We start from the raw sequence: 27815 nt of genomic DNA, 5'->3' as shown, positions 1-27815 counted from the left end.
ACATAAGTTATTTTCAGAACATATTTAATGAAATACATGCAAATTCAATAACGCATCAAGTGTGAATACAATAGTCTGACACTTAAAAACTGGAGACACCTGAAGTGATTGAATCAAAACAAATATTATTTTAATTTCATGATTAATCATCTGGGTTGAATAAATGGCTGCTGATGCTTCAACTAGAGATGAGCATGACTGGGATGACTGGAGATGACCATCAAGTTCAGTTAGAATTTTATTTTCTTGGAAAATGTGTATATCTTCCATTCTGTCCCTCTAATCATGTACGCGATGTAAATGAAATACTATATATTTAACCGTTTGCTTTATATAATACAAACAACACTGCTTATGTCGCCTTGGACAGTCAACACTCTGTGACACAGTCACGTTCATTACATCCCAGGGGGTTGAGAGCTCACTGTAAGCAAACAGACTCGGTTACGACTCCATCAGACACCATCCGACTCCCATCAGACACCATCCAACTCCATCAGACACCATCCGACTCCCATCAGACACCATCTGACTCCATCAGACACCATCCGACTCCCATCAGATACCATCCGACTCCATCAGACACCATCCGACTCCCATCAGACACCATCCGACTCCATCAGACACCATCCAACTCCATCAGACACCATCCGACTCCCATCAGACACCATCCGACTCCCATCAGACACCATCCGACTCCATCAGACACCATCCAACTCCATCAGACACCATCTGACTCCCATCAGACACCATTGACTTCCATCAGGATCTTAGTGCTGCTCGCGCTTTGTCCAGAATTTCCTTCCTCATCTTTGGATAATTCGGATGTGCATCCAGAACCTAGAGTCACCATTGATATTACAGAATTATATTTCAGAATCAAGACAAAAGGCATCAAACGAGCATCTTACAGTAGATTTAACCAGACCAAACAGTATAAGATTAATATTACGGAAATAAGTTAGATCAATAATTTAGTTATAGGATTATATCAATTTCATTTATAGCTATTTGCCAGACTTCAGTCACAGTTATACAATTGAAGATTTCCTCCTTTTTATGAAAGAATCTTTGCTAATGTACATAACATTGTCTTTATGTACATACTATTGCGGTAACATTCTAATTTTAGCAAAACTATCAGTATTGGTATCAAACTCTGAAATTTACATATCACTTGGCTCTAAGCAAAAGCTATATAATAGCAATAGGCTAATCAGTCAGGTAAAAACATAACACTGACAGATAAACAATAGAATCAGTTTAATGAGGTACCTGCATGCCAAACATTGTACTGTATTTGTGAACTGAAAAGCAAAGTGATACTTGTATCTTTCAAATCTGTGGTCTATTATCCTTCCTTGCGACGACAGGGAGGTACAGACTGTCAGTTTGCTGTATCACTCACTCTTTCTACAAAGACTCATTGGGAAAATAATAACTCAGTGTATGTTTTCCCAATAAGTCTGTCATATCAGTTGTATTTTCATTTTCATGTGAATGTTTCTGCAATTCACTGCAATTCAAATTTATTACCACCACTAGGAAACAGTGCACATTTAACTGAGAAGGGTCATTTATTCAAAAAGGGAAAAGTAAACATTCCATTTCCAATACATCTTCACCCCCTCTAATTCCAACACATTAACCATGAGCAAATTCACATGCTCACCTTATGACACACATCTATGGCATCGACATGCCTTTTTGCCTTCAGGTAGTTGAATGCCAGCTTGTATCCTAGGATGTGAAACATTAAAAACATGAAAAAATGCAAACACAATGGGCATCATAACTGCAGAAGCATAAGTGCAGAAGCAGAAATTACCAATGGTTGGGTTGGTCTGATTCCCATATTTCCAAGCCATTTCATAGTTGAGAGCAGCATCGCGGAACGCCTGTTCCTTTTCCATAATGTAGCCCATGTACTCATAAGCCTTACAGCTGGACTGTAGAAAGAACAAATACGGAAGTAAAGCACATCATCAAAAAGAAAGAACCATTCAATTTAACCACTACGTGCTTTATCATCAACTTTGTGCACAAGTGCTGCATACAAGTGACATAGTGTTTAATGGTGCGCATGCTACCACAGAGCCTCTCGATTTGAACAGTAATATAAAAGCGGCTGGATGGTTGCTCGGCAACGTCTAGGCCCTCACCGCACCTTGTTGTGATGAAGGCATCTTCTGAGCAGCTCTCCGGCCATGTCATACTTCCCAGACTGGATGTAGATGTCAGCCAGAAGCAGCCAGCTCTTTTCGAACTCGTCGGCGTCGACGTCGTTCCAGTTCATCTTGGCGATGCGTTTGAGTTGGTTCCTGGCCCGTGGGCTCTGTTTAAGGATCATGTAGGCCGTGGCCATGCCCAACAGGGCAGGAACGTGGTCTTTCTGATAGAAACACCGAAAAAGGAACCTGCATTACTGCCAATGTGGAGCTCCACCATTTTAACTCAATTTCTCTCTACTGGACTGCAAACATACAATAGGGTTTAATCAAACCTAGTTCCAGGGTTTAATAACATATCATAACATAACATAACATAACATAACATGGTATCTAGCACCATATCAACCCTGGTCTTGAAAACTCTGAGTTTCTGCTACTATATGATCTGCAAAACTAGTCCACGCAGTGACTACTCTGTTTAATAAAATACTTCCTAACTTCTGTGCAGAATTGACCTTTTGCCAATTTCCTTCAGAAAATCAAACCTAGATGCTCTGAAACGGGCAATTCCAGCTAAACAGCTAAACAGTCACATAGCCACTGAAAATTCTAACTAAAAATAAAGCTTGCAAGATGTATTTCTTGATATATTTTGCAGATTCATGTATAAGAAATGGAAGGATTTGCAGTATTTAGAACACTATCACAATCAAAATGAAGAAGAAAGGATGCCTTAAGATCTGATTGGCTGGACTAGACTCCGTGGGAAAAAAAACTATTTGTGGATTTTTTTTGGTAAATTGTGGATTGTCTCATTAATCCACAAAGAAATGCAAGTGGCAGACGATGCACAGATGTGAACCAGCTGCATTTACTTGTGGATTGGCTACACTGACTTGTGGATCAGTTACATTTATTTGTGGATTAACTGCATTTATTTGTGGATTCGTTACATTTATTTATTTATTTCTTTGAAAATAATACCCCCATATGTGTATGTTGATAAATACCAAGCGGCCAAAACCGGGCTGAATTTTTGAAGTACCTGTTCTTGTTGAGAGAGGTTGCTCCCTCATTGTGGTAAATCCCACATTGTTTACGTAAATTAATTTATGTATGGTTTATGATTAAATTAATTCAGCTCACGTTTGATAAATGAGGCCCAGTGTAAACAGCTGCTGCAGCGACGTGTCCCCTGTCCAAAGGCTACATTTTGACAGGCGGCCCGCTCACCTCGGTGTTGACTATCTCAGTGAACACGTTGAGGGCCCTCTCCACGTTGGCCTTCTGCTTGGTGGCCAGGAGGCAGTAGTTCTCCATGATGCGCAGCTGGATGTGTCCTTCGGCCGTCTGAGGCTTCAGCTCTTTCAGGAGCTTCTCGGCCGTCCTCACTGCCAGCTGCTCCGACTCCTGCTTCTCCGTAGAGTTCCTGGGTAATGGAACACACCAGTGGCAGCAGTGTAGTATAATGGGTAAGGAACTGGCCTTGTAACCTAAAGGTCACAGGTTCGATTCCCCATGTAGGACACTGCCGCTGTACCCTTGAGCAAGGTACTTAACCTGCAGTGCTTCAGCTTCATAAATGGACGCAATGTAAATGCTATGTAAAAGTTGTGTAAATCGCTCTGCTAAATGCCTGAAATCTAATGTAACTGGTGCCAGCAGGCTGTCATGGTGAAGTGAAGCAAATTTGCCTTTAGCCATCTTACAGGCTGTAGTACCAACCACCCCTTTTATGGCTTTAAGTCATAAAATGGAGATGCCAACATAAAACAGGCAGCATGTTATGGTCTTCCACTGTAAATACAAATCTTTGAAAATACAGAACGAAAAGAAATGAAACGATAGAAACGAAAGTGTGAATTGAAAGGTTAACTGTACAGGTTAATATGCATGTAGCACAACATGCATGTAGTTGGCTTCCACAGAAGAATGATTAAATGCCTACTACTATTTAAGTGATATAATGCAAATTCTAATGCTATCTTGCAGATCGACCAAATTTTCTGCACAGCTCTCGTTCATGTATTCTACGAACAGCCGCAAAGTCGCCGGACTCACCCGATGTCGCCGTCAAGGTTCTCGAAAACCTCCCCTCCTATGGTGTCGTTGTCGGGATTCAAGCAGATCTCGATCATGTTGTAGACGGCGTTCTGACCCCAGTCGTTGTCTTTGCGCGCCTTGTTGAAATGCCTCAGCCCATCGTTGGGTTCACCAGTGTACCTGTGGGGGAAGGTTTGACATAGTCACTCGACTACCTCAGATTAGGCATTTGGCCAGGAAACACTGCTCTGATGTAAACCATACCACAGATAAAGGCCTTTGCAGTAGTTAAATCCAGGATCCAACTTGGCCCTTGAAGAGTGTTTCTCTGCCATTTCCAGAAACCTGGGGACCTCCTCCAGCTTCCCGGCCCTCCTCAACAGGTCGATCAGACGGGACAGCGTTGCGTAGTTGTCTGGCAAAAACACGTGAAAGAGCTTATCTCCCGCTTTGGACCTGCTAAAAATCAACATCACACGTTTGGCCAGAGGTCTAGGAGCCCACGTGCTTCCACTAAACCGGAAACTCATGCCCAGCAGGTAGGGTCGAGATTAACCTGGCTTGCGTTCCAGCAGCTGCTGGAAGTGAAACACGGCCTGCTCGTAGTCCTGCTTCCTGAACATCAGGTCGGCCATCATCTGCAGGGGGGAGACACGCCAAAATGTTACCGCACGGCTTATCGACAAGTCTTATCGAGCGGTTAAAACGGCCTCGGTCGAAAGGAACTGACCACGGTCGCCGCCTCGTTGACCTGGTCGCTCTTGAGCAGCACGCTGCACTGCTGCTGGCACGCCTCCACGTCGTCCAGCGTGAGGTACAGCCTCGCCAGCTCCAGCATCACCTGCTCAAAAACGGACATCCCGGCTCAGGCTGTGTTTACTGTACAACACAAGAACTACATGTACAGCGTTTAATACAATAAATATCAGGACCAGAGTCTGCGGGAAACCGCAGCGCTTTCAACGCCAATCGCTTGCAGCTGTGCTACGTTCTGGAGAACATGTGCAGACAATGTTCGAGAGGTCTGGAAAAATGTATTGGTTAAAATAGTTTTATAACTTATAAGTTTTGTGACAGTCCTTTACTGCACTGGCCGTGGTGGTGTGTGGTCAGGGACTTGCAGCAGTGAAACGGCAGTTACAAACATGTCAAATGTGAGATGAGTACGTGCCTGCTATGAAGTTTTAATTTTGGCTGCCATATTGGGTGTGGCCTTGAATCTGGGGCAAGGAAAATTATATTTTACACACTTTTATGGACGCGACTCGCGACAAATAAACCGTTAAACCTGAAGAATGGAAATCCAGCCTTTGCTGCAATGAGTTATGAAAGGAAGGAAAACAGGAAGACAGAGGCTGATGCAGTAGGCAATCAGTTTTGAAAACAAAAAAAAACAAAAAAAAAGAACAGAGGCAAATCATTATTTTTTTGGCTACTCTATCTCGAAAGTACAAATAAACAAAGCAGCAAACACACGCTACGCTACACGCATGAAAATGGTTCTTACTGAAATGGTTCTTATTAAAACACAACGCACGCACACGCATCCAATTCTATGTGATATTTTGATATTTTATCAGACGCACCATTTTGCTTGCGGACACACAGAGTCGACACAAAAGGGCAGTAGAGTATCAGCGGGGCCCCAGACGCAGCTGCGGCTCGCACACAGGCCGCTTGTCCGGGCCCCGCAGCTGAACCCACCTTGCTGTCGCTCTCACAATAGACAAGCGCCTCTTTGTAGAACTTGATGGCTCTCTCGTAGTCCCTCAGGAAAGTGTAGTGCTTGGCGATTTCGCTGCAGATCTCGGCGGCGAGCTGCTTCTGCGCCGGGACGGCGTCGGGCTGCTCCAGCTGGACCCGCTTCAGAACCCGGGCCTGCACGTCCCGGGCCTGGGGTGAAGGGCCCAAAGTCCGGTCACAACCTCGACACTTAGTGCCTTCAGGCTTATTCATTAAAACTTAAAAGGTACATTGGCTGTTGCTTAGCAGTCATTTCATAAAGACTAAGCTTTTTTTAATTTTATTTATTTCATTTTTTTTTTCTTTTTTTTTTTACAATTTCCTAGGGGAATTCTTGGGAGAGCAGACCAAGCACACACAAATTGGATGACAAGGGTATCCGATAGCATACACTGAATGAGCGGCCAGCTCTTACATCATTGTGTTACCAATGCTCGGCACAAATCAACCAAGCATCTCCCCTGGGCCTATGCTCTTACAGAAACAATTCTAGGTAACCGTTCCTAATTTGGGCAAGACCGAGTATTCTTAAGATTGAGGAAGCAAGTGAATCAAAGCAGAATCATATTTGTATCTAGTGCAGTGGCCTAGACAGAACAAATGAAGAAAAACACAGTTCATTCACAACAACAGAGTATAATCAGAAGACATACTCACGGTGACAAGAGTACTTACCCTCTGTAAGGAAAATAAGGCCTCTTCATTTTTGTCAACTTTGCTCTGGATCTTAGCCAACAGAACAAAGTAACGGCAGTCCTCTGTCAGCGATGGAAGCTCATTCACTGCAATAAGAAAATAGAAAATGTGAACACCAGCCAATCAGCTTTACTGTAACAGTGAAGACCCACCTCCCTGTGTACCCAGTGACAGTCATTCACTGACCTGTCCTGTTACTGCAGCTTTTCTTGAGGACAGCTCTATGCACTTATGACTCTGACCACTGAGATACCAGTTTGCCTGTTCTGGGATCTGTAAGACTTAAAACGATTAGCCCAGATCAGGCTAAAGATAATAAAAAATAACCTGAGAGCGGACACAGGGAGGGTCTAATGTGTAAATGTGTGCGTGGGTGTGCGAGTGTTAGCAGTAGGGGGTAGAGGTGATTTCAATAGCTAGGCAGCCGCACTCTTTCCTACCTCATATCCTCCAGTTCCTCACATTATAATTGTTTTACTCTATTTAAGGGCTCCATTCTTGAGCTTCTAGGTCAGGCCATACCTAACAGAGGGCGGGGTGCTATTACTAGCCTAATAACATGGTGCATTTACTGCCTGACCTAGTCTCTGAATGTAGCAGCACAACAAGACGTCATTGATGACTACTACTTCTCTTTTGTGTCTCCTGTCTGTTTTTCCTAAATTGCTGTAGATAAGAACTCAAAATAGATGTAACTGTAACTGTAGATTACGGTGGGAGAGACAAGCTGTGGTTTTGTCCTTCATTTCAGTCATTTTGAAGAATAAATCTTTTACGTTTGGAGAATTCAGTGTTTAAAGTAGTTGAACCTAGATCTAAAGATCAGACATTGAAAACCTTGATATTGTCTTTGTTGACGATTTAAATATACTTTATACTTTAAGTATACTTAAATGTACTTTTTTTAGGCTTTTCTTGTCCAGAGTGGATATTTACTGAAGCAGTACAGGTTTAGTACCTTTCTCAAGGCTACAACAGCAGTGCACTTACCGGTAATAAATTTAATTCATAATTGGTATTTTTGATACAACTTTGATAATAACTGGAAAATGTAATTAAATACAGTTTTATTTAGATCCAAAAATCCTAGTATTTATACAATGTTTAACAATTCATACAATCTGCGTGTGCGTGTGCGTGTGAGGTGAGGCATATGCAGTTATGCCTACTAAGCTCCTAATTATCACTGATACAAAAGGCAAGCACGATACAGAAATTAGCCATTCATTCAATCGATACAAATGTGATATTATTTAAGAAGATATTCCAGAACATTCAGCCCTGCAAGCATCTTTAAATAACAGTTTCCTGGAATCCAATTATTTGAATATGAACATGGGGAACAAGTGTTGAGTCTGATTTTCCAAGCACACATAAGTGAATCAGGGGAGGTCTTCACTGCAAATCCAGAGAGGACCTCCCCTGATTTCATCACTCAAAAAGCTCTCCTTTGAATTAGACAGACCAGTATCGTTTGCAGATGATCTCTTAGTGAGTTAAACAGACCTGTATTGTGTGCAGATGCTAGCTGATCCCTTGGTGAGCTAAACAGACTTGTAATCGTGTGCAGATGCTAGCTGATCTCTTAGTGAGTTAAGCAGACCTGTATCGTGTGCAGATGCTAGCTGATCTCTGTGAGTTAAACAGACCTGTATCGTGTGCAGACGCTTGCTGATCTCTGTGAGTTAAACAGACCTGTATCGTGTGCAGACGCTTGCTGATCTCTGTGAGTTAAGCAGACCTGTATCGTGTGCAGATGCTAGCTGATCCCTTTGTGAGTTAAACAGACCTGTATCGTGTGCAGATGATTTCTTTGTGAGTTAATCAGACCTGCATTGTGTGCAGATGCTGGCTGATCTCTTAGGGAGTTAAACAGACCTGTATCGTGTGCAGATGCTAGCTGATCTCTCTGTGAGTTAAACAGACCTGTATCGTGTAAAGATACTAGCTGATCTCTTTGTGAGTTAAGCAGACCTGTATCGTGTGCAGATGCAAGCTGAACTCTTTGTGAGTTAAACAGACCTGTATCGTGTGCAGATGCTTGCTGATCTCTGTGAGTTAAACAGACCTGTATCGTGTGCAGACGCTTGCTGATTTCTGTGAGTTAAACAGACCTGTATCGTGTGCAGATGCTAGCAGATCTCTGTGACTTAAACAGACCTGTGTCGTGTGCAGATGCTAGCTGATCTCTCTGTGAGTTAAACAGACCTGTATCGTGTAAAGATGCTAGCTGATCTCTTTGTGAGTTAAGCAGACCTGTATCGTGTGCAGATGCTAGCTGATCTCTTTGTGAGTTAAGCAGTCCTGTATCATGTGCAGATGCTAGCTGATCTCTCTGTGAGTTAAGCAGATCTCTATCGTGTGCAGATGCTAGCAGATCTCTGTGAGTTAAACAGACCTGTATCGTGTGCAGATGCTTGCTGATCTCTGTGAGTTAAACAGACCTGTATCGTGTGCAGACGCTTGCTGATTTCTGTGAGTTAAACAGACCTGTATCGTGTGCAGATGCTAGCTGATCCCTTTGTGAGTTAAACAGACCTGTATCGTGTGCAGATGATTTCTTTGTGAGTTAATCAGACCTGCATTGTGTGCAGATGCTGGCTGATCTCTTAGTGAGTTAAACAGACCTGTATCGTGTGCAGATGCTAGCAGATCTCTGTGACTTAAACAGACCTGTGTCGTGTGCAGATGCTAGCTGATCTCTCTGTGAGTTAAACAGACCTGTATCGTGTAAAGATGCTAGCTGATCTCTTTGTGAGTTAAGCAGACCTGTATCGTGTGCAGATGCTAGCTGATCTCTTTGTGAGTTAAGCAGTCCTGTATCATGTGCAGATGCTAGCTGATCTCTCTGTGAGTTAAGCAGATCTCTATCGTGTGCAGATGCTAGCAGATCTCTGTGAGTTAAACAGACCTGTATCGTGTGCAGATGCTTGCTGATCTCTGTGAGTTAAACAGACCTGTATCGTGTGCAGACGCTTGCTGATTTCTGTGAGTTAAACAGACCTGTATCGTGTGCAGATGCTAGCTGATCCCTTTGTGAGTTAAACAGACCTGTATCGTGTGCAGATGATTTCTTTGTGAGTTAATCAGACCTGCATTGTGTGCAGATGCTGGCTGATCTCTTAGTGAGTTAAACAGACCTGTATCGTGTGCAGATGCTAGCTGATCTCTCTGTGAGTTAAGCAGACCTGTATCGTGTGCAGATGCTAGCTGATCTCTCTGTGAGTTAAGCAGACCTGTATCGTGTGCAGATGCTAGCTGATCTCTCTGTGAGTTAAGCAGACCTCTATCGTGTGCAGATGCTAGCTGATCTCTGTGAGTTAAACAGACCTGTGTCGTGTGCAGATGCTAGCTGATCTCTCTGTGAGTTAAGCAGACCTGTATCGTGTGCAGATGCTAGCTGATCTCTGTGACTTAAACAGACCTGTATCGTGGCGCAGGGCCTCGTGCAAAACCCTCTCGCACCGCTCGTACTGACGCAGTTTCAGGAGCAGTTCTGCCAGGTCGTAACGCAGGAAGCTCTGCTGCCCGCTCTTCAGCGCGGCTTCGTAATAATTTATGGCCTGCAGAAAAGAAGAGCCACGTCGGTTTGGGCAAAGATCCGCTACACATATGCGCCGCGTGCCTTTTATTTCTCAAATTCACAAACCTTGACATAATTGTGGGTCTTGACGAGAGCTTTGCCGATCTTGCTGGCCAAGGCTCCGTCTTTGGGCGTCTTCTTCAGTGCCTGCTCGTAGATCTCGATCGCATTTTCTGGCTGTGAACGTGGAACAGGCAAGAGCAATGAAGCCTTAAACAAACACATCCCAGCTTTTAATCTATCCTGCTAGCGGGGGTGTCTGTCACACACGGAAGACTGTAAGATAATTATCTGTAAAGCTCGACATTCCTTTGAGAGAACACTGAAGTGTCATCATAAGGTTTTAAAATAGAGGCCGCACTAGGACCCATGGTTTATTACGCATACTTTGGACAAACTGTGTAAACACTTTGCCCAGGAAATGACGCTAGTGATTGTTCGTGCACAAACAAAGCATTTAAGCCACCCCACACTGATCTTGGTGTCTGCAGAAGAAAAAATAACAGAATATCCCCTGCAGCTCCATAATTACCTCTTGGATGTTCATGTAGGCATCCCCGAGCAAAAGATAGGTGTGGGGGCAGGGCAGCTTCTCCACCAAGTCCCTGATGGAGAAAGCGTGAAGGATACTCTGTTGAATTTACAGGTTATGCAATAAATTATGTTTTTAAAAATTATATTAGCTTGGGTTAGACCTTTGAATGGCTTTTTGCAGTTCTTTAGCTGTAGCACTGGATCCTGAAGACTCTTCTGACTACAGAATTGGAAAATTCAGGGAACTCTGGAAGACTATGTTAACTATGGCCTAGCAGACAGCTCCATGGATTTTCATTTTTGTGAAACTAGCCTTTGAAAGAAGCACTGCACTATTGCTGGACAAGTGTGAATAGCCAGTACTGTGGAGAGCTGGGTATGGTCATTGTTTTCTCCTGAGGGCTGTATGTAGCTGCACACTGTTGTTTAATATGTAACCGAAAGTAAGGTGCACGTTCTCATTGAGAAGATATCAAGAAAATGTGGGATATTGATAAATATGAGATATGTGTGGAATACTAAAGGGTTTATATATTAGGGGACAGCAGAGTGCATCATAATGAGAGCGAGTTCTCAGAGACAGAAACGAGTGGTTGTGCCACCCTGGGTGGCCCCCTGGTCACCCCCCCCCCTTACCTGTAGCAGCTGGCGTACAGGCGCTTCTCCTTCCTGTGGTTCAGGTAGATGTCGGCCATCTTCTCCTTGGCCTGGATGTAGTAAGGCTGCTCCGGCGTGATGTTTCTGAGCATGCTCAGTGCGAGCTCAGTGTCGCCCCGCCGCAGTGCCAGGTCCGAGTTGGCGATGGTAACGCGTAGCTCCTCCGGCGTGCCCGTGAACTCGTTGATGGCGTCCTGCATCACCTTGGCGGCTTCGTGCTGGGGACACGAATGAGAATCGCAAAGGGCTACAAACTCTGCTGCTTCCTCTGCTACATACACTGCTAAGTAAATATCTTAGGAGTGGGGGAAAAGTGGAAACCCAAGAGGATAAGAAACACGGCTTACCAGCCGGTGGTACTTGATATGGGAAGTAGAGTCCTGGTAAGTTAATCATTCCCTAAAAAGTACCCGTGTTAACGTCAGCATGGCTAAGCAGTCCAATGCTCTCCTCTCGGTCCTCACCTGCTCTCCGTTTAGCCAGTGGGCCTCCGCCAGCTCCAGGTAGACTGACACGTAGTCGGAGGAGCTCAGCTCCGCCTTCTTGCCCTTGGTCTTGGCGGAGGGCGTGGCTCGGCGCACGCCGGGCAGGCTGAGGGCCATGTGCAGGGTCTGGATGGCCTCCTGGAGCTCTCCCATCTTCTTCTGCCCCTGAGCCTTGATCAGGTGATACAGGGGGTGCTCCCGGACCTGATCCAGGGGTCAAAGGGCACACATGGTCAGGCTCCACGGGGATCCTCTGGAACAGAGGACTTACGGCAGATCCATACTTACAAACGCTCAGGACGTTGCTATTCGGCAAATGATTTGGACAAATTAAGAGTGTAACAACATATAATGAGGAGAACCGTACTTGCTATTTACCCACAAACACTATATCAGGCTGTGTGTGCCTCTAATACATGACCTGGAAAGCAATTCAAAGCTCATACCTTCTGTGTAAAGAAATACTCTATATTCTCTCTGTGTATGTCATACATTATATTCAAGCTGAATTTACATTTGGGTACTACCTACCTATGCCCCCTTGTTCTCCTGACAGGAAACTACCTGCAGAAGCTACAGGAGCTCACTTTGTTAATCCCTTTAATTGATTTTAAAATCTTAATCAAATCCATCTTTAGACTCCTTTTACTAAGCTTGAAGATTAAGTATCTTAAGTCTTTCCTCATACGAATTACATTTCATAACCAGGAACAGATTTAGTTGCCTCACAAAGAAAATACTGGATTAAATACATATTGATATTCATACATCAATATTCCAAACAAAAAACTGGAAGAGTTTAAAAAGCACAAAAAGCATGAACATTCGTGCTACAGAGACAATCTATGTCATCACAGTACTACTACAGCACTCAGTGCTTTTCCAAAATGGCACTGTAACATATGTGGCTTCACTTAAGTACCTAAGGAAAGATGTGCTCACCAATAGGCATACAGATGAACCAGGTGTGACTCAGCATCGATAAACATGTACATTGTATTTACAGTTTGCTGGTTTCAAAGTAATGGAATTCCCCAGGTCATTGATGAGTGGCCTTCGGGCTGTGAGCGCTGGGGTATTCTGGGTAACGCGCCTCACCTGGAAGTTGTGGCTGAGGCAGAGCTCCAGGGACTGGGAGGACAGCTTGACATTGCCCTGCAGGAGATGGATCTGGGCCATGAGGAGGAGGGCATCGGCGAAGGACGGGTTCTGGTCCAGACAGTGCTGCAGGCTGCTCTGGGCCGCGTCAATGTCACCTGCAGCAGCACCCAATAGGAAACGAGAACAACAGCAATAATGCAAAAGGGCACTGATAGATTGCCCTTCGAGGATCTAAAAACGCCTCACGGCGAGGGGGAGGGCAGCATCTACTTGGGTGACGCACGGTGGCGAACTTGTTTCCCGCAACTCGCCAGACATCAGCTGAGGGGCTGAGCGAGGGATCCATTTAGCCAAGCTGGAGGAAACGAGTTAGCCAATCTGGGACTTTTGCCAGGATGCTGGAATACTCAATAAACGATAAGTGCCTTTGGAACTTTTAATGAATACAGTAATGGAAGCCCTTGGTTTCAAATTTCACCCAAAGGCCCTGTGACACAGCACCCCCATCAGCGCTCTGGGGCACGAGTTTCCGCACGGCCGTACAGGAATACTGTCAGCGGTTTTCCCAGGAGTGCTCCCATCCTAAACGCAATAAACGAGCCCAGGCCCATCCAGTTTCGGGTGTTCGTTAGGGCGGTTATAAAATAAACACTGCTGAGAAAACGCCATCACACACTGAGAGAAATGTCAGATTTATGCAGTCAGAAATAGGCCAGCCAAATGCCATTGAAGGTCAACTGAAATCCCAATGCTGAGTTCAGAACTTTGAAGCTGTATTATTTGCACTGTTAAGTTTAAATGCACGGTGAAGGACTGAGGAAATGGGCAAGATTCGGTAGCTTCACACAGAAAGTGAAGTAAAACACTGACCGCACAGGAACTTGACCTTGGCCATCAGGTAGACGGCCTGCAGGAGTCCCGGGACCGTCTTGACCACGGTGTCCAGCACGGAGGCGCAGTGCTGGAGGGGCGGAGGAGGGGGCTGCCCCTGGGCCTGAGGCTGAGAGAAAGCAGCATTAGAGTCCTCGTCTCCACTGTTCACCCGCCATCGCTTTCAAACCTCAGTTCAGTTATCTCTGTTTGCCTCCCTGTGACGCTCACCACTGCAGTGTCCCACATACATTGTCACTGTCACTGCACTTCTATCTTTGAAGTGCAACTCCGCTGTGCTCCCACTACTGTGCGTCGCTCCGGATGAAAACATTGACTTTAATGCAATGTAATGTAAAAGTCTGTTCTCTGACAAAATGGTGCCTATTCTATTTAATGAGGATCTGACACTTAACCGATTGAGGGCTGAAGTAAAGTTAGATATGTAAAAATACATATACGTACAAAATTACATGACAAGACTGATACACCAATGCATGATGCTTAGCCGGCAGATTTTATTTGCTCATAGAAATGTAATCCCCAAACTCAGTGAACATTTTTGTAGGGAAAATTCAGTGAAAAGCCAGGCTATATTCGGGTAAAACCTGAGCTATATTGGGGTTAACCTAACCTGTTTATTTCAAAAACATCGCTCACCATAGGTTTCCACCCATCTAAACCCATATATTCCGGCTTCTGCTCACTGGGAAGTGTAGGCGTTTAGATGATCCCCCGCACTAACCTTAGCGGGACACAATGCTATGTACTCCTTGACGACCTCCAGCAGGAAGTCGGGGTTGAGCTTCTGGAAGTACTCCACCCCGAGCGGCAGGCCCTGGAGGGCCGAGAAGTGTGTGTCCACCGCCTCGTCCAGCAGGGCGCTCACTTCCTCCTGCGGCCGCCGCTTCTTCGCGGCCAGCACGGCGCGCAGGTACAGCAGCTCCTGAGGGCCGACCGAGAGTTTACCCAGAATTCACGCGGGGTTTTACGTGCGGCTCAAAATATTGCGTGTATACAAATGTGCTTTGGTGTTGTTGGTATGTGGTCACATTTCTGAGGGTACACATCCAGAATGAATGAGGTGTTGGTTGACAGGTTAATAATCCACAATAAACCAGACAGAGCCAAGTACCCTTTTACTAAAATAAATCCTTCAATTAGGAATGCATTTATTACTGAAGACAAGTGCCTACTACACATCAGGTCAATTAAATATTTTTTGGAAAAAAGGCAGTATTTCCAGGTAAGACTAGTCTTTTTTTTCCAGGTTAGACTAGTTTTTTCATAACCGTTTTTCATTTCACGATGTTCTATACAAAGTAATACAACTTGTGCTATACAACATGATATATACTTAAGCCACCTGTGGTCACATTTTAGGAATCTGGAGGAAACCTGTTTGGTCCAAACAATATATTCCCTCTGAAAACAGCCCTTTCAATTTGTCAACTCCATGAGGATCGCATTTTTGCTATGATCTGACGCCCAGATATTCACCGGAATTGGAGAAAGGCTAAAGCTTTCACATCTCTCCCTTCAGGAGGTACTTACTGCACTGTTCTAGGCCCTGGCTTTGTGTCTTCTTTTACAATGAGGAAGAGGGAGATAGCGAGAGAGAGAAAGAGAGAGAGTTCAGACTGAGAATGGGTCAAGGTGCGGTTTACAGTTTTTTCTCTTTGAAGCTGCTGTGATTCCTCTGGAGAGACGAGGTAGAAATAGCAAAAAGCTGTCAGATTGTATTCCTTTGGGGTCGGCTGGCTCTGTGAGGCACAGCAGCACGAACTGGGACTGTGACAGGTCTCCTAACTGTCATACAGTAAAACTGACTGTGACAGTGACAGGTCTCCTAACTGTCATACAGTAAAACTGACTGTGACTGTGACAGGTCTCCTAACTGTAATATAGCAGCACTAACTGGGACTTTGACAGGTTTCCAAACAGCCTCATAGCAGCACTGGTTGTGACACTGACAGGTGGCCTAACAGTCATACAGTAGTACTGACTGTGACTGTGACGTGTCCTAACAGTCATAAAGGAAAACTGACCGTGAAAGGTCTGCTAACAGTCATACAGCAGCATTGACTGAAATTGTGTCAGGTCTCCTAACAGTCATACAGCAGCACTAACTGTGACTGTGACAGTGACAGGTCTCCTAACAGTCATACAGTAGTACTGACAGTGACAGGTCTCCGAACAGTCATACAGCAGCACTGACAGTGACAGGTCTCCTCACAGTCATACAGCAGTACTGACTGTGACAGTGACAGGTTTCTCAGCCGTGAACTCTCACAGACCCGCGGGCGGCTTACCCCCGATTTCCCTATGGACTGCTGGATCTCGGCCAGGAACTCCAGCTGCTGTTCGGCGTCCTCCACGTGTCCCTCTGTCAGCTGGCACCTGATGATGCCTGCCCACGTCACGCGGAGAAGACAAGCCAGTCACACAGAGCGTACCTCACAAAACAGACACACGACGGCTAGGAATAAACCAGCAAGTCTCCCAAACCAACTTCCACCATAAACTGCGACTGTAGCACCGAGCTTCCACAGCAGAACAGCGCCTCTATTCAGATTTCACAGTGGGTGTTTTGGTTGGTCTACCAGCCTACGGAACGTGTTCCTAACCCGGATGGGTACAAACCACCAGCCGACGATACCAAAAACATTAAACCGTGTGACTGCACAGGCTGCAAAAAGCGGCACAGGCCGCAGCTGGGGGCGCCAACCGAGGCAGAATGCTACAGGATTTTTCCAGCGTGGAAGACCTGCCACGCGACACGACGGGGGGCTGCTTTTAAACTAAACACACGGGGCAGAAACCGGGCGGAGGCCGGTCGGAATCCGGGTAGAGACGCCCCGGACGTCAAAGCGCGTAGATCGTGCCTCACCGGTCAGAGCGGAGACGCTGGTCTCGTCCAGGGTCATGGCCGTCTTGTACCACTTGACGGCCTCCTTGACCCGGCCCAGCAGGATGAGCTGGTAGCCCAGCTCCGTAGCCAGCTCCGAGTCGCCGGAGGCCAAAGAGAAGGCCTTCTCCACCAGGGCGTGGGTCAGCTGCAGGATCTTCTCCGCTCTCCCGCACTGGAAAGAAGAGACGTCGGTTAGCGCTTCCGCGCACTTCTGCGAACGGCATCCAGCCGCCACATGCAACACGGCTGTCGGTCAGATCAAAGGCACCTCAGGTTCTGCTCCGGATTAAAATTAGAACCAGAGGAAATGGATGAACGCATAAAGCCTTCAGGTATCATCCTTGTAAAAAAGTTATTGACATCAATATCTATTTGGTATATCACTGTGTTTAACTATCCTTCTGTTCTTTACATTTGGAATGTCCAGTCACACATGTAAACCCGCAACATGTGTCAATTCAGGACAGTAGTGGCTGCATCTGCACCCTGTGTCAGTACAGGAGAGCACTGACTCCATGTGCACCCTGTGTCAATTCAGGACAGGACTGAATCCATGTGCATTCTGTGTCAATTCAGGAGAGTACTGACAGAATATAAATCCAGTGTCAATTCAGGCGAGTACTGACTCTGTGTACATCCTGAGAGACACATTCAACCAGCTCCCACTCTTTAAACTCTGCAGTCTACCAGCTGAGCTGTGCAGTCACTGCACAAAGACGATTCAGAAGTAGGGCGAAACAGTGATGGTAGTAATATGATGAAACTTGAATGAAACAGTGAGGATAGCATTACGGAAGCAGTAGGTTTTAGGTTATACATGTCGACAATTCAAAAAGCATGACGGGGTCCGTCGGGGGAGGCTTCTCAAGGGTCGAATGTGTCGGAAGGATGGGTATAAAAAAACAAAGACAACACCACCATTTTTCCACTGCTAGAATCACCCCTGGCTAACTATAAACTCACAGTCTGCTCCTGAGTATCTTTCCACCAAACCCTATTTCTAGTCCGTAGCTTTCAGTTTCTCTGAAACGGTCATACATACGTCCTTTTTACATTTAATCCTAGTTTATACTGTTTTTGTTCTGTTCACCAGACTGGTAGCATTTCTTGCTAACAGACATCGACTACAGGGTAATTCTTATGCTGCATGAGACAGGGAAGCAGCACTAATAAGATAACAGTAGGGTGAAGCAACCATGATGATTATATGATAATTGAGGGATATAGCACTGATAATAGTTCAACGAAATAGTGATAGCGATAATACGTTAGCAACAGTAATATCAATATGAGTAGTGCAACAATAACTGTTTCCTCAGACTACACAGCATCTCTTTAAATCAATAGTACTTCAGCACGAGGAGGCGACGTACTAAGGAACATCGTTGGACTATTTATATTCAACGGGCTCACCTCTCTGATACCAGACTAAGGACTTGCCGTTGAAGAGGCGAGTGTGACACAGGTGTGCTGAGCGAAGTCTTACCACACGCGTGAAGGCTAAGGACATGCGGTACAGCAGCTCAGGGTTGTGGGGCTCCAGTACCTCCAGGGCGCTGATCAGGTTTGTGAGCTGGTTCGCAGACTGCACGACAGACAGAAACAAGTCACAAACTATACGCCACAAATGATAAACAAAGGACATGCGAGGCATTAGGAAAACATGCCATTGTCAATATATAATTATTTTTTTAGAAAGTCATTGTGGTTTTATTCTGGAAAATTAGTATTTTACTGGAAAAATCTGTATAAAATGTTCTAGCAAACCTTTTTCACCACAAATAGCATAGCTTATATGCAAATGACGGACGCAGGTGAAGATAAGCACTGCATGTCTGAAGTAGAGAATTTCATAATTTATTGTGCACGCGTGTGTGCATACAACTGTATGTGCATGCCTGTATATTATATAGGGGCGACATAGCTCAGGAGGTAAGAGCAGCTGTCTGGCAGTCGGAGGGTTGCCGGTTCGATCCCCTGCCCTGGGCGTGTCAAAGTGTCCCTGAGCAAGACACCTAACCCCTAATTGCTCGCACGAGCTGATTGGTACCTTGCATGGCAGCCTTTCACCGTTTGTGTGTGAGTGTGTGTGCGAATGGGTGAATCAGAGGCATCAACTGTAAAAGCGCTTTGGATAAAAGCGCTATATAAATGCAGTCCATTTACCATTTAGTCATGTGTTTGTGGTCAGTGTATGTATTATGTCATGTCTATGCCTGTGACTAGGACTGTCTGTATGTGTCTGTGTCTGTGTGTGCGTGTGTACATGCTCTTGTCAGTCTGCATGTGTCTGTGTCTGTGGTATCGATTGCATTTGTATGCTTTTGAGTGTGTGGCTACGTGTTATGCGTGTTTGTGTGTGCGTCTGTAGCTGTCGCGGCGTGCGTTTCCACCCGATTGGCTCGCTCTGGCCCAGATAAAGGCCGCCCACAGGCTCTCTCGGTCAGCGCTCGCGGCAGACCGAGGCTGAGGGACACAGCCGCCGCAGACTTGAAACCAACACTAAGAGCTGTTGCGTAAGCGCCATGGAAACGGCCAATCGCGGCAGCTGACTCATCTGTGGGCAGTCGCCGGTCGCCCCTGGGAACCGGGAGCTGCTTTCCGATCGATGGATCCAGCCACACGATCCATACGGGCCCAATGCTATTTGATATTTCCACTCCAGCACCTGATCTTTGCCTTTCCGGGCCCTGCTCGCTGAGCGGATCAGCTGGGCACCAAACGCCCACTTGCCCTCTCGCCCTCTCTATTGCTCACTAAAGCTGCAACTGCAAATGTGTTCAGCGCCTCGTTTGCAACAGCACAGGTGCACGACCAGACCACTTAGCACCAAGTATGGTCTGTGCTGAGGAGCATTTCCCATAACTCCCTGTATTATCTTGGAATTTCAGTGCCTGAATTGCCAGGCTGAGGGGTTTGTGATGATGAAACACAGGGCGGCTAGGTGCCTGAAATGGAACCCATCTTAAACTAGCACCCATACCCACTCAAGACTTCCAAAGGTACATTTTATCCTCTACAACAGACCAGGCTAACTTGCTAAATGGGATTATTGTACTCTCAAAAATAAGTCAATAGCAGAACATATTTAACTATAGTTACCTAACCATTTTTCAGGCTATTAACTAGTTCACTATTCAGTAACTAGTTACACTAGTTAGGAGGTTAACTAGTTACATTAGGTTAACAGACACCCTCACCATTACATGACACAGTGAGTACATTGATTAAATCTGATTCAATATTAATATTGAAAGTAGGATATTCATTGAAGTTTTATTTTATTTTTATTTTTATTATATTTATTTTATTGTATTATTAAACATCGGAAGGAATTCAGGGAAGGTACATTAGCTCTGTGGCATCCTAACTGCTGTTTGAAGGAGCACCATCTGGCCCTGTGCCCAGCTCCCAAACCTGTACTGAATGTCAATGCCAAAGCCTGACTGGCTCAGGAAAGCCCGGGAACCTTCGAGCAATACAGGTCCATTGCCTCACCTCCTGAATATCTCCCTCCCTGCAGAGTGAGTTGAGAGCAATCATTCTCAAAGCTTCCAGACTGTTCCTGTCCTTCTGCAACAGCCTGCAAGGACACAGAAGGGCTCTGGGTGACACATCAAAACAGGGCTTCTATATGGGCTACTATGGACGATGAAGAACAATAAAAATACAATTAAAAAAAACAAAGGAAATATGCTGCATGACTAAATAAGAAATGGCAGTATTGCATTTCTAGCAGCCACTCCTCTGCATCACTCTTCGCAAAGCACTCTGGGTAATTACCATTGTGAAGGACATAATGAAAATCCAATTTGACGAGCTGACCACGATCACATGATACGTGAGGTCAGGCTCCCACATGGGATCCATAACGCAAGCTGTAAATGCGGGCTCGCGTCCCGGGCCCGCGGAGGGAAATGGAACACACGCGCTCGCGGCGGTAATCCGACGGGTCCTCGGGAGCCGTGCTGCGTCACCGCCGCCGCGTGTCCGAACACGCTCCCGCCGCGGCGCTTTCAAACACCCTCTCCTTCGACCCGGCAGTCAGCCGCTCACTTAGCAAGTTCAACTCTGGAGTTCATTCACACGGAGCTAAACCACTTTGTTCAAACTCTATCTGACAGTCATATGTTCAATCCTTGAATCAAAATAAAACACTACTCCGATGAACTTAACGAACTCAGGGACATCAATTATTTGTCAAGCAACCAATCAGATGTAATGTGATACAGCTGCATCGGCACAGGAATTGTCCCAGAGTACTTCACAGTCAAAAGAGCAAGTCAAAAGAGAAATGGCAACACACAACATGAAAGATATTGCATATACATTTTCTTTGCTAATAAAGTGACCACTAGGTGGAGCCTGTCTCTCCACGGTACAGCACCGACTGCACTGAAATGGAAGGAGCTTTTCAGAAAGGAGGATACAGAGAGGAGCAGGGCTGGGTCTAGCCTCAGAAGCCGTTGTCTCTAGCTTTGTGAATGCCAAACACTCCCTGTTTTTCCCAGCCACGTGTTTTTGCTGCAGTCTATTTTCAAAAACGAGTCAAAGCTTTTCCTGTGCGAATACAATCCTGACAATACATGTGCTTTGTGTGATATATTATTTATAAACACTATTGTGTTTTAACGTATTTATTATTCCTTTTGTGTCCATGTGGGAGAAAGATTTTTTTAATAATCTGGAACACGTCCATTCATAAAAGTGTTCAGGAAACGGAAATGATTTCCTATGTTTTTAATATGTCATGTAAAGGTCACTGGAGGTCGCTGTGTGAGTCTTTCAATTCTTATAATAGGGCTGTTGCTTCTTCCACCACAGCTGCTGCTGCTGCTGCTGCGTGTTTCTATTGTCAGCTCCATTACATTACAGGCATTTAGCAGACACTATTATCCAGAGAAAATTTTACACAACTTCTTGCATAGCATGTACACTGCATCCATTTGTACAGCTGGATATATACTGAGGCAAAGTCCCTTGCCCATTATACTACACTGCCCCACTCTGTCGCCTGGTTTACTGCAGCTTCAGGCCAAGAGCTTGAAAGCAGCAGTCCTCTCTATCTCACCGCCCCAAAACTGCCCAGGCAGAGTACTCTGCGAGCAGCCCCTCCTCGATGGCCTTTCTAACATCTCCCATCCACCCTCCCCAGCCAATCAGGAGTCAGTACCGACACCATGGCTACTGAAGGTTTCTGGGATAGTATATCCTATTATTTTGCACTTTGACTCTGTCCCACGTGCGAGGTGCTACCCTCTGACTCTTTTTAGCCCTGTGGACGTCTCCGGCTGACTCCGTTCTAACCCGGGGCGTGCGCATGCTTGCTCTGGCGCGAAAACGAACAAGCTCGTCCTCCTAACCCGGGAGACACGCCAGTCTTCCCAAACCGGGAGACATGCGGGTCCTCCAAACCCGGGGGACACGCCGGTCTTCCCAAACCGGGAGACATGTGGGTCCCCCAAACCCGGGGGACACGCCGGTCTTCTTAAACCGGGAGACATGTGGGTCCTCCAAACCCGGGAGACATGCCGGTCTTCTTAAACCGGGAGACATGTGGGTCCTCCAAACCCGGGAGACACGCCGGTCTTCCTAAACCGGGAGACATGTGGGTCCTCCAAACCCGGAAGACACGCCGGTCTTCTTAAACCGGGAGACATGTGGGTCCTCCAAACCCGGGAGACACGCCGGTCTTCCTAAACCGGGAGACATGCGGGTCCTCCAAACCCGGGAGACACGCCGGTCTTCCTAAACCGGGAGACATGCGGGTCCTCCAAACCCGGGAGACACGCCGGTCTTCCTAAACCGGGAGACATGCGGGTCCTCCAAACCCGGGAGACACGCCGGTCTTCCTAAACCGGGAGACATGCGGGTCCTCCAAACCCGGGAGACATGCCGGTCTTCTTAAACCGGGAGACATGCGGGTCCTCCAAACCCGGGAGACACGCCGGTCTTCCTAAACCGGGAGACATGCGGGTCCTCCAAACCCGGGAGACACGCCGGTCTTCCTAAACCGCGACCCCGCGCAGAGAGGGAGACGAGCCGGCGCCGCACCTCTGAGCGGCGTCCGCCATCTGCTCCCAGTCCTGCAGCGTCAGCAGGAGCTTCATCTTCTCCGCGAAGGCCGGGAGGAATCCTGGGAAGCTGGCCACCACCTGGTTCACGGCCTCCAGCGCCCCCGAGTAGTTCTGCCGAAACTCGTAGTACCGCGCCTGAAAAGACCAGACACTCGCCGTACTGCACATCCAACGGACACCAAACCAACAGCCTTTAAGTATCGCGCAGATAAAGACATCGCTAGTATGTACCAACATTCATCATATATTGTAACACCCATGAGGAAAATTCACGTGAATACTGAATTTTGAAGCTGCACTGATCTAAGAGCAAGAAATATTGCATGGCATAAATGGAGCCTGAGAGAGAGGGGTAGGGAGGGTCGGAGGGAGAGAGAGCAAGAGACAGACAGAGAGAGAGAGAGAGAGAAAGAGAGAGAGATACCAGCTGAATTTTGGAGAACACATTCATAATCACAAAATAACTCAATGTCAGATGGGTTCTTAATTTCTCGTGGTTATTCAATACATAAGTACAAGCAACAGTAATGCCAAGGGACTCCCAAGTATGAATGGCTGTCTGCATTATTAAAGTAATACTATTCGTCCAAAAAAAGGCTAAAACAGTATCTGGTTATTACCTTTCCCATCAGAGCAAAGATGTCGGCCTTCTCCTTGAGGCCCTCGTCAAAGTATTTCCCGGCCTTCTTGGCGTAAGCGTCCTTACCGGATGTCAGTTCGATCCATCCTTTCAGGATTAGCCCCTGAACAAACAAGTGAACGGAAGTCAATGAGTGAATTCTAACAGGCTGAACCCTGCTTCACCGTGCCCTTCTCAGGATGCTGTGTAACAAGCGCATAGCTTGACATGAACACCCATCAGCCTGCCAAACGTAGGTAAACGCTGCTTGTGTTGGATAATTTAGTCAGGATGGGGGTGGGTGTCCCATTCAATCGTTGCAGTTAGTGAAAGGTCTTTCAATTACTGCTCGTTTCATTCGCCAAGTAAATATAGAAAAAAAAATGAAGACCACATTTACAAAGTTCCATTCCATCCATTCCACAAATTTTGTGCCAGTATGTATTCTTTTATTTTAATGAGCTAGCTATGTAGCTACAGTAGCTATAGACCTGTAGCACACTCTTCTGGTTGTTTTCTGGAGGTGACAAGATGGCCACGCAAGGTGGACAATACCCTGCTGTTTCATCTACTGCTCAGTGGGAAGAAAGCACAACTTGTAGTTTTTGTGTACCGCACATGTTGTAGCATGTGAAAGTGGAACTAAACAGAACTTCTCAAAGATGTTTAAGACCTAAAAGGATGAAATATTATCATGGTTAAAAGAACAGAAAGACTTAAACTAAACATGTTCTTCCTTACCTCTACTATCACCAGAATGAAAGCCAAAACACAGAACACTTCATTTGAAAGAATATGGTGGTTTCATATGAAATTTCACTAAACAATGTCACATCTAATCTACATACATTTACGAAACCCTAATTACTTTTTAAATACTGTAGCATAGTTGTTACTAAGAAGGTTGTTAGTTGTTACCACTGATTGATCATGGTATTTTAATGAATGGCTTGAGGGCCTGGGTGGGACTTGGTGGGAGTGTACTGTGGTGCATTAAGTCATCGTTTTAGGTAAACAGCATTCATTGGCAACTGATAAACATTTGCTCCATCACCAATTCTGTCATGAATAATTATTCTGCCTCTTCGCCATATCATCCGTAAGCATAACAGCTCCATTCATTTTTATGCAGATCATACTCAACAATACCTGTCAGTCAAAGATAGTGATGCAAAATGTCTGCTCCACATGAGTGTCTGGTATTAAATTCTGGACCCAAAATGAACTCCAGCCTTAAGTTCTTCCACAGAAGGTTCTTTCATTTTCTCCTCAACAGCCATGGAAATTTTCAATGTACACTAGCTGCTTTCAGAATTGATTTAAAATGTTCAATGATGACATCTAGCCTAGCCTCTTAATAAATCTCTGAGCTACAAGGTCCTTATCTAATAAACTGTCGACAAATGAATGTTTCCTTACCATTGCTTTTACTTTAAACACTTCTGCATCAAGACTCAAAGAGTATGCCATATTGCATTTTTTTCCTACTACTTAACTATTATTAAACAACAATAATCATAGCTACAAGCTATACTCTAAATGAAGGGCAAATGTATTGTTTGGAGAATGAAAAGAGACCACAGCAAAACAGTCACTGAAACCCTTCATTAGCATTGAGCCGTGTGTTAAATTACACTTAACAACAGGTATAATGTGCATAGTAAAGAGGATAAGCATATCTGTGAGTGCAGAGGAAATAATGACGCATGCTTGACTTTGCCTCACCTCTTTGGCACTGTTAGAGACTTTGATCATCCTATCAATGTACTCCCTGGCTTTGTCATTGCGCCCCAGGAGCCAGAGAAACAAGCCAGCATAGTACAGGCCCTTGGGACTCGCCGTCTTACGATCCTCCTTCACCCTGGCATCCAGCTCCAGGATGGCATCTCGGTCTGCGTGCACACGGACACACACACACACATGCGCATGCACACACACACACACATGCACACACACACAGACACACACACATAAACACACAAATACATTCGCCCTGCTCTGCACACACATTTTTTCATATTTTAGTTTTACACACCTTTACTCCCAATATTACACGCCCGATTTGTGTCTGGCCATGCTCGTTGCTACAGCCTCTTCTCACAGATTGGGAGAGCCACAGACAAGCTGTCCACAATGTCCCCCGCCTGCTTCTATTCCCTTTGCAGTCCAGCTTGTACAGACACCAATTTGGAGGAGGACGCTTCATATACAGCTTGTGCAGGCTGACTGCGAGCACCGGATTAACCAGAAGGGGGCACTGGTGTACAGTGAGGTATTGAACAATGAAGTACCACCAACTGAAATCCCTCTCGACCCGGGCGAATTACAGCTAATTAAGCTCTGCCCTGCAGGCCTGTCAGCCTGGTCCAGATTCAGTAGACCGTAAGGCCCATCTACACGCAAGGGCAGCGCTTTACAGGAAAAGACAAGCTGCATCCCTATACTGAAATTATGTAAGGAGAAATGCGTACATGTGTACATATGGAATGAGAGCAGACATCCACCCCGCATTTGTCTGTGTGCAATGGTAGGTGTGAATATTACCAATACCCACCCATTTCATTGTGTATATCCACCCCGTACTGCCTCTTGAGAGGACAGCCATACTGTGTCTGTACAGTATCATGTCTAGCACACCTTGCCAAAAGACAATGCGTGGTGCAAATAGAAGTTGACCTCGCTGAGGTCATTAAAAGAGTCTACGACTGGCTAAAGCCTACTGGCATCATATCCACCTACGGGCAAGTTCAACCTGTCAACTCCCCTCATGCAAATGGTTCCGACTTGAAACCTACCTGGACTTTGACACTTCTTGTGTGCGTAAACAAGGGCCATCAATGTGCACAGTGACACGTCTCGTCTGTCCTTGATCGCCTCCAGCTCATGTATGGCCTCCTGCACGCTTTCTACATTAATAATAATATTAATAATAATCATCATCATCATCATCATAACTTTATAAGGCACATCACTAACCAAGTGTTCAAAGTGCTTCACAATAAAAACAATAGATACTAAGATAAAATAAACAGTAGGCTATATAAAAAAGGAGTACAGAATGTCAGTTAAGATTAAGTGATCTCCTCAGAGTGTCTCCGATCTGAACCAAATGTATTTACCTTGCATGAGAGCACCATAAGCATGGAAGAAGGAAAAGATGGGATCGTTGCTGAACCTTTTCTTCGCCTCACTGGCAGTATTCATCACATGATTGAAATATTTCTCCTGGCAGTAATAATGAATTAAAGCCTACAAAACAATAAAGAACAATATTTCACCATTCTCTGTTGCTCTGTAAAAGAATGGCAGTCAAACAATTTTTTTCTTGAAAACAGACTGGTGTTCAAGCATAATAAACAGATATCGTTGTCTGGCATGATTTCACTTCCAGAAGTATTCCTAAATGAAGGCCAGAGATAACCGAGTTCCAACACCAACAACACGCCTGTCAATAATAATAAGAATTTCCACCACCAGCACTACTGGGCCAAAAAGTAGAAACCAAAATGTAACAGATAACGGTAGTTACCAATATATCGATAAGAGGTTTGAGTGACAGCGCTTCATCGTGCTGCAAGATATTGGTCGGCCTTTTTGACTGTAAATCTCATAAACGAATTTAATGAGTATTAATCTGTTAAGCAAAATACCGAGATCAGCCTATGTTAGCTAGACGTGATCCTATAAATTAGCAAACTGATACTTAATCTGAAACATTTAAAACAGAGCAACGAATGAAAATAGGATAGTATCTTTCAGCACCGAAAATGTAACGTTAACTAATGATGGTAACATTCACTTGTTGATCTCGATATTCATTCTACTTTGCAACAAACGAGAAAGAATGATTGCCTGTGTGTTACTAAACCTGGTACTGCAACAAATGGTCCCACCATTATTATCTATAAGTAACGTTAAACAATGATCTGACCTAACTATATCGCCAGGAAACTAAAGGTTGATGCCAATTCGTGTCACACATCCTCAGCAACACTCTGTGATGCCGTTTGTATCTGAAATGAAAACGTTGCTGTGCGTAGCCCAATGTCTAGCTTGTCATCCACACATCGCAAGAAAAAGAATGTAATGAACTTACGAGCATAGACTCATCATCCTCCTCCGCCATGTCAGCTGTTCCGTCGACACCTTAAATATAAAAACAAATTGTGCGATCTGTTACAGAACACTGCGTGAAACTGTGTTTTATGAAAACTCTTTAATTGACCACTTTCCACAACATTCTCGCCATCTTGATACTTCCTGGCGTCCCGGTTACTAAACAACCGCCGCCATTTTCGAGTGGTGGCCAGGAAAATGAAATGGAA

General features: G+C 45.3%; 1 protein-coding gene across 1 annotated transcript; it reads right to left on the bottom strand.

Moving 5' to 3' along the window:
* Nucleotides 1-7: 7 nt before the first annotated feature.
* Nucleotides 8-27815, bottom strand: ttc21b (tetratricopeptide repeat domain 21B). Its single transcript, XM_035410166.1, has 29 exons — nt 27587-27815; nt 26610-26739; nt 26286-26396; nt 25216-25382; nt 23492-23614; nt 22849-23006; nt 20293-20377; nt 18281-18379; nt 16774-16966; nt 16196-16293; nt 14629-14829; nt 13884-14013; nt 13011-13168; nt 11892-12116; nt 11407-11645; nt 10769-10841; nt 10303-10413; nt 10078-10216; nt 6633-6739; nt 5919-6107; nt 4945-5055; nt 4771-4852; nt 4479-4629; nt 4233-4394; nt 3405-3600; nt 2168-2392; nt 1829-1949; nt 1673-1740; nt 8-840 (listed from the first exon to the last, which is right to left on the bottom strand). The coding sequence occupies exons 1-29, from the start codon at nt 27614-27616 to the stop codon at nt 763-765; spliced, it is 3960 nt and encodes a 1319-aa protein (XP_035266057.1). The 5' UTR covers nt 27617-27815; the 3' UTR covers nt 8-762.

The sequence above is a fragment of the Anguilla anguilla genome, chromosome 3 (genome assembly GCF_013347855.1).
Source record: "Anguilla anguilla isolate fAngAng1 chromosome 3, fAngAng1.pri, whole genome shotgun sequence".
In the NCBI taxonomy this organism is placed as follows: domain Eukaryota; kingdom Metazoa; phylum Chordata; class Actinopteri; order Anguilliformes; family Anguillidae; genus Anguilla; species Anguilla anguilla.
Note: the sequence above shows the minus strand (reverse complement) of the source record. Positions and strands in the feature narration are given on the sequence as shown.

Bases quoted from the DNA above. Each gene is read 5' to 3' on its own strand.
- ttc21b (XM_035410166.1), bottom strand. From the start codon at position 27,616: ATGGCGGAGGAGGATGATGAGTCTATGCTC. The intron at 16,967-18,280 runs GTAAGACTTCGC...TCTTCTTTCCAG, and splicing joins CCTTAGCCTTCACGCGTGTG to TGCGGGAGAGCGGAGAAGAT. The intron at 4,395-4,478 runs GTATGGTTTACA...CTTCCCCCACAG, and splicing joins TGCAAAGGCCTTTATCTGTG to GTACACTGGTGAACCCAACG.